The sequence below is a fragment of the Oncorhynchus mykiss genome, chromosome 9 (assembly GCF_013265735.2).
Source record: "Oncorhynchus mykiss isolate Arlee chromosome 9, USDA_OmykA_1.1, whole genome shotgun sequence".
Taxonomy (NCBI): domain Eukaryota; kingdom Metazoa; phylum Chordata; class Actinopteri; order Salmoniformes; family Salmonidae; genus Oncorhynchus; species Oncorhynchus mykiss.
Window position 1 is genome coordinate 61,788,937 of NC_048573.1, and position 12,959 is coordinate 61,801,895.

The 12,959-nt window shown below is 45.5% G+C and overlaps 1 protein-coding gene across 17 annotated transcripts in view; it reads right to left on the minus strand.

The window, feature by feature from the left end:
* The window catches only part of hspg2 (heparan sulfate proteoglycan 2), a 200,218-nt gene that overhangs the window by 59,289 nt on the left and 127,970 nt on the right, over positions 1-12,959 (minus strand). For all 17 annotated transcript variants that reach the window (XM_036988585.1, XM_036988594.1, XM_036988584.1 and 14 more), the window contains 4 exons: positions 2,603-2,661; positions 2,356-2,423; positions 1,631-1,771; positions 191-382 (listed from right to left, as the gene is read on the minus strand). In XM_036988585.1, coding sequence (XP_036844480.1) covers positions 191-382; positions 1,631-1,771; positions 2,356-2,423; positions 2,603-2,661 — 460 coding nt within the window. The remainder of the gene's footprint in view (positions 1-190; positions 383-1,630; positions 1,772-2,355; positions 2,424-2,602; positions 2,662-12,959) is intronic.

Below are 12,959 nucleotides of genomic sequence, written 5' to 3' on the forward strand. Positions count from 1 at the left end.
TCAGAAAGTCAGGCTACTTAATTAAGCAGAAATTGAAAGAGAACATTGAGCAGGAATGTAGAAGTTTTCAGCACGAATAGAAGCCGCTTTCCATCATAGAGAGCACCGGGAAGCTGGGATTGAGCTGAGGTCTACAGGAGTATGGAACGTCTCTGCTGACCAGTTGGCCAGATCCTCATCTGTGACTCACCTTGTCCCCCTGGTAGACCCCAGGCAGCTGCCAGTAGTGGGGCTCCTGGCCTAGGTAGTCAAAGTTGCTATAGGAGAGCTGTGTGCCATCGGTGGACACTTCCACAGTGAAGCCGGTGGAGATACGGTTGGTGCGCTGCCGGTTGACCAAAGCAAAGCCCTGGAAGTTGCCAGGGACAAAGACGGATGACACCTGCAGGACACACAGGAAGGAATGATCAACCAGTCTCACTCAGAGAGACAGGAAAAGCTTCAGGAAATTGAATCCGTTTAGTTCAGCTCAGTAGAGCGTTATTGGCAATTAGAGTGCTCTCTGAGTAGCTGTAATTATCTGTTTGTGTGTTGAATTGCCAATTCTTGGTCATTGTCACGTCAAAGTCAAACAAATCTGTGACCAGGGACAGCCTACACTCAAAGTGCTCTGTTTAATTTAACCTTTAATTTAACCCGGGAGTCATGCTGAGACCACAGACTCTTTCGCAGATGAGCCCTGCATGAACACATATATAAACAACATTACACTTTACATATCTATACTGAACAAAAATATAAACGCAACATGCAACAATTTCAAAGATTTTACTGAGTTTCAGTTCATTTAAGGAAATCAATTATTTGAAATAAATAAATTAGGCCCTAATCTATGGCTTTTACATGACTGGGAATATAGCTCTGTTGGTCACAGATACCTAAACAATATGGGCCTCACAATGGTCCTCAGGATCATGTCACGGGATTTCTGTGCATTCAAATTGCCATAGATAAAATGAAATTGTGTTTGTTGTCCATAGCTTATGCCTGCCCATACCATAACCCCACCACCACCACCACCACCACCACCATGGGGCACTCTGTTCACAACGTTGACATCAGCAAACCGCTTGCCCCCATGCGATGCCATACACATGGTCTGCGGTTGTGAGGCCGGTTGGACGTAATGCCAAATTCTCTAAAATGACATTGGAGGCCGCTTATGGTACATAAATTAACATTCAATTCTCTGGCAACAGCTCTAGTGGACATTCCTGCAGTCAGCATGCCAAATGCACTCTCCCTCAAAACTTGAGACATCTGTGGAATTGTGTTGTGTGACAAAACTGCACATTTTAGAGTGGCCTTTTATTGTCTCCAGCACAAAGTCACCTGTGTAATGATCATGCTATTTAATCAACTTCTTGATATGCCACACCTGTCATGTGGATGGATTATCTTGGCAAAGGAGAAAGGCTCACTAACAGGGATGTAAACACATTTTATCACATTTGAGAGAAATAAGCTTTTTGTGCGTATGGATAATTTCAACTCATGAAACATGGGACCAACACTTTACATGTTGCGTTTATATTTTTGTCGAGTGTATAAACAAATAAATTACAACAAAAAAACTTTACTCATATATTTAATTTAGGAAGTAGTTTCCTAGTTCTTGTTGCCTGGGTACCTGGTCTCTGTAGTGGGAGGAGCTGGAGCACTGCTGTGTGACACCCATGCAGAAGCAGGACAGGCAGCCATCTTTGTTGTCTGTGCTGATGTGAAAGGTTCCCTGCTTACAGTTGGAGCAGGCAGGGCCATCAACGTTCATCTGGAACACAATTATATATAGTGTGAGAGTGGAACTAACCATAGAAATAGAAAATTGACCTGAATGAGAATGCCATTCTAGTTATTCTATTTCTGTGGGACAAACTATCTCACGGAGGTAACCCTCAGAAGTGGATAAGAATATTTAGATTTAGATTTAAAGAGTTGAATAGTCCCATGTACAGGGTTACTGATGCAATTACAGGGTACAATGAAATTCTTGCGCTCCGAGCTCCAACAACGCAGGACAAAGTGAAAAAACCAACACAAATATAATACAGATAGATAACAATAAAACAGAAATAATAATATATACACATGAAAAACCGTGGCAATGATAAATATCCATTGGGGTGGGGGCAGGGTAAATGTCCGTAGAGGGTGGGGAGAGGGGGGGACAGCAGAGTAGGTAGCTGACTAGTGGTGGCTATTCAGCAGCCTGAGTCTGAGGGTAGAAGCTATTAGCCAGACTTACAGGTTTTGCCATGATGCTCCTATACTGCCCGCGTCTGAGTATTGGGTTTGGGGATGTCAATGAGGATGGTAGTTATTATGAAGCACTTACAGCAGCCTTGGTTTTCTTACCTTGCAGCGACACACACCATTCCCATTGCATCCTTCACTTCCTCTCTGGTCACAGTTATAGCAGTTACCTGTAAACATGACACAGCAGAGGTTTTCACTCTGTGTGCCTTCATTCTATCAAATACAATCATTTTAATTGTGTACACATGTCTGCAGCTGCAGCCTGTTAGCACTGTGTAATAACAATCTTAACTGCCCCTGAGGGGATAAATAAAGCTATATTGAATTGAATAATCCATACACATACCATTCAGGTCACTACACCTCTGGCCGAGCTGGGGGTTGCCTGTGTACCCAGCAGCACATCTGAAACGGAGAACGGCGAACACTTATACTTTAAAACAAACATTTCCAGTCAAAGAGGATACATTTTTTTAAACCAAAGGAAGGAACAATGGGGGCAGGAAACTGTGCTTAGCTGTGTGAGGAGATAGATACGTGATGAGACCTCACAGCACGCTCTTGGCCCAGAGTAGACACATTTCTGTGAAAAGACTATGGATACAAGCTATACAATAGAGTTGTCACATTATTAGCCAACATCCAGAATTTATTCATTGTGGATGTCCGTTGGAGACACACTATTCATTTCCCAAGTCCTCTGCATGTAAATAATCTGCATTGTTTTACCAAACAGACTCAGACTCACAGAATAAGACATGCTTAATTACAGCTTTGTTCCACCACTTCCCTGATGCAAAAAGAGGATCAAAAATATGTATTGCCAATGTTGGCGACGTGTCAAATGTTGAAACCATCGGCTGCTGATTGGCTGAACTACCGGTAGTTTCTTTGAGAAGTTATATAAAGCAATCTGTGCATTTGAACAACAGCGTAAATACACTTTTGCTTTAAAAAAACAAAAACAAATGACCACTGCTGCACATGCTGTCACTGTTTTGAACAGATTAGATGGTACTTTTTAGAACGAGCAGCTAGCTCACGAACGAATGCACCAGTGAGAATACAACAAGAATGCAGATACAATAAGTGAAAACACATTATCGAACTGGGGATATCCAGCTAAAATAATGTCACAAAGCATGATGTGCTAGCCCAATAACTTTCATTCTGAAATAACCTCGTATTTCCGAGTTAGTCAGATAATAGTTTAGAAAGACTTGAAATTGGCGTGGGAGCTACCTAACTAGCTAGCCAGCCACCAGCTAGCTATAGGGAGCTAGCTAACTAGCTAGCCAGCCACCAGCTAGCTATAGGGAGCTAGCTAACTAGCTAGCCAGCCACCAGCTAGCTATAGGGAGCTAGCTAACTAGCTAGCCAGCCACCAGCTAGCTATAGGGAGCTAGCTAACTAGCTAGCCAGCCACCAGCTAGCTATAGGGAGCTAGCTGCTTATCAAAGCAGATAACTGGTTAATTTGACAAAAATAAAAAACGATTTCTCAATGTTTCTCAAAATTAATGTAACTAGCTAATTATTTGATCATGCTTTGTGATACATCCGGTTTTATGCTGTTTTAGTCACATAACATGTTGCCCTGTCACCTACAGTAGAACCTGATGAACACCGTGGGTGGAAATGATCAAATTGGCAAGTCAAAGACATGCTTTTTCTGTCCTTCCAAAGGTTCTAGCTTGTGTATCCCTCTGTCCTTCGACTTTTGTTGGATGTAAATAGTCAAATGGCTACCCAGATTATTTGCAGTCCCGCCCCCTCTTTACACCACTGCTACTCTCTGTTGTTATCTATGCATAGTCACTTTAATAACTCTACCTACATGTACGTACTACCTCAACTAACCGGTGCCCCCTCACATTAACTCTGTATCGGTACCCCCTGTATATAGTCTCGCTATTGTTTTTTCACTGCTGCTCTTATACAGGGGGGTACCGATTACTTGTTACTTTTATCTCTTATTCTTATCTGTATTTTTTAAAAACGCATTGTTGGTTAGGGGCTCGTATGTAAGCATTTCACTGTAAGGTTGAATTCGGTACCTGTTGTATTCGGCGCATGTGACTAATAAGATTTGATTTGATTTTTGATTTGATTTGAAATGTCCGGTTTATCAGATCCTAGACTCCCATGACTCTTATGATTATTTATTTACAAGTTCAATTTGATTTTTGATTTAGCACCATCTGTACCTGACAGAGCAGATTAGTCTCACGCATGGCAGAAAGCCATCTGTACCTGACAGAGCAGATTAGTCTCACGCATGGCAGAAAGCCATCTGTACCTGACAGAGCAGATTAGTCTCACGCATGGCAGAAAGCCATCTGTACCTGACAGAGCAGATTAGTCTCACGCATGGCAGAAAGCCATCTGTACCTGACAGAGCAGATTAGTCTCAGGCATGGCAGAAAACCATCTGCACCTGACAGAGCAGATTAGTCTCACGCATGGCAGAAAGCCATCTGGTGCGAGAGACTCATTGGGATAGAGACTAGAGCAGACCCAGAAGTTCTGACTGAGCCCTCATCTGAGCATCCCAGGACAGTCCATTTACTTATATACTATGAAATCTTGCGATTTTGTTGAGGGCAGTTCTCCGTCATAGCAAATAACTGGGTAAGCAATCCTAGCAATGTTCGCATGGCCTATGTGCCTGCGGAGCTGCTGGCAGTCACTGAGAGGCAGAGTAGTCACTGAACAACTTGTTTTGAACAATATTTTTGAAACAGCTTAATTTACACATTTAACACAATTTTATGGGATTTAAAACATAATCCATGAATTATATAATATACTGTATATATTCTTTAAATAAAAAATACATACAGTACCAGTCAAAAGTTTGGACACACCTTGTCATGTATTGTCATGTTGTGTCTTGTTTCTGTCCTTTCTCTTCACCCTGTCTCCCTCTGCTGGTCGTACTAGGTTACCTTTTCTTCCCCTCTTTCCCCCAGCTGTTCCTTGTCTTCTCTGACTACCTCGTTCACCCCTTTTCCCACCTGTTCCCTTTTTCCCTCTGATTAGGTCTCTATATCTCTCTCTGTTTCTGCTTCTGTCTTTGTCGGATTCTCGTTTGTGTTTCTCATGCCTGAACCAGACTATCGTCGTGTTTGCTGCAACCTTGTCCTGTCGGAATCTGCCTGTTCATCTAACCTTGTCCTGTCCTGTCGGAATCTGCCTGTCCATCTGAGCCTACGTGTGTTTCGTCATTAAAGAAACTCTGTTTTGTTAATTCGCTTTTGGGTCCTCATTCACGCACCTGACAGAAGAATCCGACCAAGAATGGACCCAGCGACTTCGGATCCTCTCCACTCAGCCGTCGAGATCCAGGGAGCGATGCTAGGCAGACACGAGCAGGAATTGTCTGCTGCTCGACATGCCGTTGAGACCCTGGCCACCCAAGTCTCCAACCTCACAGAACAGGTTCACCATCTCCGCCTCGATCCACCGGCCACTTCCAGGGCTTTCGAATCTCCGGAGCCCAGAATCAATAATCCGCCGTGTTACTCTGGGGAGCCCACTGAATGCCGCTCGTTCCTCACCCAGTGTGATATTGTGTTTTCTCTCCAGCCCAACACTTACTCCAGGAGCACTGCTCGTATCGCCTACGTCATATCTCTCCTTACTGGACGGGCTCGTGAGTGGGGCACGGCAATCTGGGAGGCAAGGGCTGAGTGTACTAACCAGTATCAGGACTTTAAGGAGGAGATGATACGGGTTTTTGATCGATCTGTTTTTGGGGAGGAGGCTTCCAGGGTCCTGTCTTCCCTATGTCAAGGTAATCGATCCATAACAGACTACTCTATTGAGTTTCGCACTCTTGCTGCCTCCAGTGGCTGGAACGAGCCGGCTTTGCTCGCTCGTTTTCTGGAGGGTCTCCGCGCAGAGGTAAAGGATGAGATTCTCTCCCGGGAGGTTCCTTCCAGCGTGGATTCCTTGATTGAACTCGCTATTCGCATTGAGCGACGGGTTGATCTTCGTCACCGAGCTCGTGGAAAGGAGCTCGCGTTCTCCGTTGCCCCCCTCTCCGCATCACTACCATCTTCCTCTGCCGGCTCGGGTGCTGAGCCTATGCAGCTGGGAGGTATCCGCATCTCGACTAAAGAGAGGGAACGGAGAATCACCAACCGCCTCTGTCTCTATTGCGGTTCCGCTGGTCATTTTGTCACTTCATGTCCAGTAAAAGCCAGAGCTCATCAGTAAGCGGAGGGCTACTGGTGAGCGCTACTACTCCTGTCTCTCCTTCAAGATCCTGCACTACCTTGTCGGTCCATCTACGCTGGACCGGTTCGTCAGCTTCCTGCAGTGCCTTGATAGACTCTGGGGCGGAGGGCTGTTTTATGGACGAGACCTGGGCTCGGGAACATGACATTCCTCTCAGACAGTTAAGGGAGCCCACGGACTTGTTCGCTTTGGATGGTAGTCCTCTCCCCAGGATTCAGCGTGAGACGCTACCTTTAACCCTCACTGTCTCTGGTAATCATAGCGAAACCATTTCTTTTTTGATTTTTCGTTCACCTTTTACACCTGTTGTTTTGGGCCATCCCTGGCTAGTTTGTCATAATCCTTCTATTAATTGGTCTAGTAATTCTATCCTCTCCTGGAACGTCTCTTGTCATGTGAAATGTTTAATGTCTGCTATCCCTCCTGTTTCCTCTGTCTCTTCTTCACAGGAGGAGCCTGGTGATTTGACAGGGGTGCCGGAGGAATATCACGATCTGCGCACGGTGTTCAGTCGGTCCAGGGCCACCTCTCTTCCTCCACACCGGTCGTATGATTGTAGTATTGATCTCCTTCCGGGAACCACTCCCCCCCGGGGTAGACTATACTCTCTGTCGGCTCCCGAACGTAAGGCTCTCGAAGATTATTTGTCTGTAGCTCTTGACGCCGGTACCATAGTCCCCTCCTCCTCTCCCGCCGGAGCGGGGTTTTTTTTTGTCAAGAAGAAGGACGGGTCTCTGCGTTCCTGCATAGATTATCGAGGGCTGAATGACATAACAGTGAAGAATCGTTATCCGCTTCCTCTTATGTCTTCAGCCTTCGAGATCCTGCAGGGAGCCAGGTTTTTCACTAAGTTGGACCTTCGTAACGCTTACCATCTCGTGCGCATCAGGGAGGGGGACGAGTGGAAGACGGCGTTTAACACTCCGTTAGGGCACTTTGAATACCGGGTTCTTCCTTTCGGCCTCGCTAACGCTCCAGCTGTCTTTCAGGCATTAGTCAATGATGTCCTGAGAGACATGCTGAACATCTTTGTTTTCGTTTACCTTGACGATATCCTGATTTTTTCACCGTCACTCCAGATTCATGTTCAGCACGTTCGACGTGTCCTCCAGCGCCTTTTAGAGAATTGTCTTTTTGTGAAGGCTGAGAAATGCACTTTTCATGCCTCCTCCGTCACATTTCTCGGTTCTGTTATTTCCGCTGAAGGCATTAAGATGGATCCCGCTAAGGTCCAAGCTGTCATTGATTGGCCCGTCCCTAAGTCACGCGTCGAGCTGCAGCGCTTTCTCGGCTTCGCGAACTTCTATCGTCGTTTCATCCGTAATTTCGGTCAGGTGGCAGCTCCTCTCACAGCCCTTACTTCTGTCAAGACGTGCTTTAAGTGGTCCGTTTCCGCCCAGGGAGCTTTTGATCTCCTCAAGAATCGTTTTACATCCGCACCTATCCTTGTTACACCTGACGTCTCTAGACAGTTCGTTGTCGAGGTTGACGCGTCAGAGGTGGGCGTGGGAGCCATTCTTTCTCAGCGCTCCCTCTCTGACGACAAGGTCCACCCTTGCGCGTATTTTTCTCATCGCCTGTCGCCGTCGGAACGTAACTATGATGTGGGAAACCGCGAACTGCTCGCCATCCGCTTAGCCCTAGGCGAATGGCGACAGTGGGCGAGGGGCGACCGTTCCTTTTGTCGTTTGGACCGACCATAGGAACCTTGAGTACATCCGTTCTGCCAAACGACTTAATGCGCGTCAGGCGCGCTGGGCGCTGTTTTTCGCTCGTTTCGAGTTCGTGATTTCTTATCGTCCGGGCTCTAAGAACACCAAGCCTGATGCTTTATCTCGTCTCTTCAGTTCTTCAGTAGCCTCCACTGACCCCGAGGGGATTCTCCCTGAGGGGCGTGTTGTCGGGTTGACTGTCTGGGGAATTGAGAGGCAGGTAAAGCAAGCACTCACTCACACTCCGTCGCCGCGCGCTTGTCCTAGGAACCTTCTTTTCGTTCCCGTTCCTACTCGTCTGGCCGTTCTTCAGTGGGCTCACTCTGCCAAGTTAGCCGGCCACCCTGGCGTTCTGGGTACGCTTGCTTCCATTCGCCAGCGTTTTTGGTGGCCCACCCGGGAGCATGACACGCGTCGTTTCGTGGCTGCTTGTTCGGTCTGCGCGCAGACTAAGTCCGGTAACTCCCCTCCTGCCGGCCGTCTCAGGCCGCTTCCCATTCCCTCTCGACCGTGGTCTCACATCGCCTTAGATTTTATCACCGGACTGCCTTCGTCAGCGGGGAAGACTGTTATTCTTACGGTTGTCGATAGGTTCTCTAAGGCGGCTCATTTTATTCCCCTTGCTAAGCTTCCTTCTGCTAAAGAGACGGCACAAATCATCATCGAGAATGTTTTCAGAATTCATGGCCTTCCGTCAGACGTCGTTTCGGACAGGGGTCCGCAATTCACGTCTCAATTTTGGAGGGAGTTTTGCCGTTTGATTGGGGCTTCCGTCAGTCTCTCTTCCGGCTTTCACCCCCAGTCTAACGGTCAAGCAGAACGGGCCAATCAGACTATTGGTCGCATCTTACGCAGTCTTTCTTTTCGTAACCCTGCGTCTTGGTCAGAACAGCTCCCCTGGGCAGAATACGCCCACAACTCGCTTCCTTCGTCTGCGACCGGGCTATCTCCTTTTCAGAGTAGCCTCGGGTACCAGCCTCCGCTGTTCTCATCTCAGTTCGCCGAGTCCAGCGTCCCCTCCGCTCAGGCTTTTGTCCAACGTTGCGAGCGCACCTGGAAGAGGGTCAGGTCTGCACTTTGCCGTTATAGGGCGCAGACTGTGAGAGCTGCTAATAAGCGTAGAACTAAGAGTCCTAGATATTGTCGCGGTCAGAGAGTTTGGCTCTCCACTCAGAACCTTCCCCTTAAGACGGCTTCTCGCAAGTTGACCCCGCGGTTCATTGGTCCGTTCCGTATTTCTCAGATCATTAATCCTGTCGCAGTGCGACTTCTTCTTCCGCGATATCTTCGTCGCGTCCACCCGGTCTTCCATGTCTCCTGTGTTAAGCCCGTTCTTCGCGCCCCCGCTCGTCTTCCCCCCCCCCCCCCCCCCCCATCCTTGTCGAGGGCGCACCTATCTACAGGGTCCGTAAGATTTTGGACATGCGTCCTCGGGGCCGTGGTCATCAGTACCTAGTGGATTGGGAGGGGTACGGTCCTGAGGAGAGGAGTTGGGTTCCCTCTCGGGACGTGCTGGACCGTTCGCTGATCGATGATTTCCTCCGTTGCCGCCAGGTTTCCTCCTCGAGTGCGCCAGGAGGCGCTCGGTGAGTGGGGGGGTACTGTCATGTATTGTCATGTTGTGTCTTGTTTCTGTCCTTTCTCTTCACCCTGTCTCCCTCTGCTGGTCGTACTAGGTTACCTTTTCTTCCCCTCTTTCCCCCAGCTGTTCCTTGTCTTCTCTGACTACCTCGTTCACCCCTTTTCCCACCTGTTCCCTTTTTCCCTCTGATTAGGTCTCTATATCTCTCTCTGTTTCTGCTTCTGTCTTTGTCGGATTCTCATTTGTGTTTCTCATGCCTGAACCAGACTATCGTCGTGTTTGCTGCAACCTTGTCCTGTCCTGTCGGAATCTGCCTGTTCATCTAACCTTGTCCTGTCCTGTCGGAATCTGCCTGTCCATCTGAGCCTACGTGTGTTTCGTCATTAAAGAAACTCTGTTTTGTTAATTCGCTTTTGGGTCCTCATTCACGCACCTGACACACCTACTCATTCCAGGGTTTTTCTATATTTTTACTATTTTATACATTGTAGAATAATAGGGAAGACATCAAAACTATGAAATAACACACATGGAATCATGTAGTAACACAAAATAATTCTGTCCTTTGGTCTGATGAGTCCAAATGTGAGATTTTTGGTTCCAATCGCTGTGTGAGACACAGAGTAGGTGAACAGATGATCTACGCATGTGTAGTTCCCACCGTGAAGCATGGAGCTGTGATGGTGTAGGGGTGCTTTGCTGGTGACACTGTTGGTTATTTGTTTGGAATTCAAGGCACACTTAACCAGCATTGCTATCACAGCATTCTGCAGCGATATGCCATTCCATCTGGTTTGCACTTAGTGGGACTATCTTTTGTTTTTCAATAGGACAATGACCAAACACACCTCCAGGCTGTGTTAGGGCTATTTGACCAAGAAGGAGAGTGATGGAATACTGCATCGGATGACCTGGCCTCCACAATCATCCGACCTCACCCAATTAAGATGGTTTGGCATGCATTGGACTGCAGAGTGAAGGAAACGCAGCCAATAAGTTCTCAGCATACAGGTATGTGGGAATTCTTTCAAGACTATTGGAAAAGCATTCCAGGTGAATCTGGTTGAGAGAATACCAAGAGTGTGCAAAGCTGTCATCAAGGCAAAGGGTGGCTACTTTGAAGAATCTACAATCTAAAATACATTTTGATATATTTTGGCTACTACATGATTCCATATGCTATTTCATAGTTTAATGTCTTCACTATTATTCTACAATGTAGAAAATAGTAAAAATAAAGAAAAACCCTTGAATGAGTAGGCGTGTCCAAACCTTTGATTGGTACTGTATATATTTTTGTTTTACCAATCACAATATTATATTATACCGCCCCTAACGCCCTATTGAACGGGCTGCCACTGTGATGAACTGAGGAACCCATTTGCACAAGTTTGCATTAAAAGTTACATTTCCATCTTAAAAGAATGTGTCACCAAAGTAAACCTTGACAGAGAGCAGAGCAGAGAAAATCAACAGGAGAAGTAAGAGGCACAAAACTAAAGTCGAACTGCAGAAAGAGACATCATATCTCATCATGATATGACACTGAGAAGCTGAGAAGAATTATGCCCATTGCCAAGCAAGCCCATTGCCTAAGCAAGCCCTCCACCAAAGCTCTGTCCAGCTGACAGGATACCCTGAAGGACAGCTACCCTAGCTTCCCCAGTTCTTACCTCGTAACTGGAAACTCCACAGTTGAAGGCCAACCAACGCACAGCTTCAACGGGACTTAAATGTTATATACTCGCTTTGGAAAGACCTGTCCAGTCTATCTTTACAGTAAGAAGATTAAAATGTTTTTGGAAACTATCTGACCAATGCATGATGAAGGCAAATCTGGATATTGTTGATGTAATGTTAGTATTTGTGTTATGCACAGTAAAGTTATAGGACATTGAAGACACAAAATTGAAAAAAAGTGTTCATTTGAAGTACAATCACAAGGCACCAAGGGCATAATTAATGTCATAAAGTACATATCTCATATACATGGACACATTTGCATACGCAATCATATCTTTACACATCCAATAAAAATAGAAGATGGAATTGAAACATAGATTTACACCTGAACATAGGAACGGCTCTAGGAAGAGTCTTAGGGGTTCCAAACTTCTTCCCTTTAAGAATGATGGAAGCCACTGTGATCTTGGGGACCTTCAATGCTGCTGGTACCCTTCCTCAGATCTGTGCCTCAACACAATCTTGATCAATGCAAACAGGATGCACCTGAGCTCATTTTCAAGTCTGAAAGCAAAGCCTTATGTAAATACTTAGGTAAATAAGGTATTTCTGTTTTCATTTTTAATAAATTTGCAAACATTTAATAAAACCTGTTTTCACTTTGTCATCATGGGATATTGTGTGTAGACTGATGAGGAAAAATGAATTGAATCCATTTTAGAATAATTTGGAAAAAGTAAATGGGTCTAAATACTTTCCAAATGCACTGTAAGTTTTGAGGTAGTCTGACCCACTGGGCTCAAAGAAAAATAGCGGCAAACAATATTTCAACAACTTTTGTATAATATAAAACTTTGAATATGGTAACTGCAGTGTTTCCCCTATATTCATGCCATCGCTGCAAAAAATATGTAATTATATTTTTTAATATGAAAAGTCGTTAGCTCAATGAATGGAATGCTATGAGAATAGCTAGCATGTCATTGTGCTAACGCTAGTAGCAATGCACCCCCCACCCCCCGCTATCCTTGCCACCTCTATTCAAAAGGATACTGAACTGTATATTTTTTCATGACAGGATTAGGCTATTGTGCAACTGATCTAATAGTCACAAAATACCTTGTGAAGACTTACAGAAAATGTTTGACCATTGCCAACAAAGGGTATATAACAAAGTATTGAGAAACTTTTGTTATTGACCAACTACGTATTTTCCACCATAATTTGCAAATAAATTCATTAAAAATCCTACAATGTGATTTTCTGGATTTTGTTTTCTCATTTTGTCTGTCATAGTTGAAGTGTACCTATGATGAAAATTACAGGCCTCTCTCATCTTTTTAAGTACTTGCAAAATTGGTGGCTGACTAAATACTTTTTTGCGCCACTGTATTTTGCCCCCCCCACACCAATATCAAAACAAACTCTGAACCAATGACATTAATTTGGGGACAGGTCGAAAAGCATTAAACATGCATGGCAATT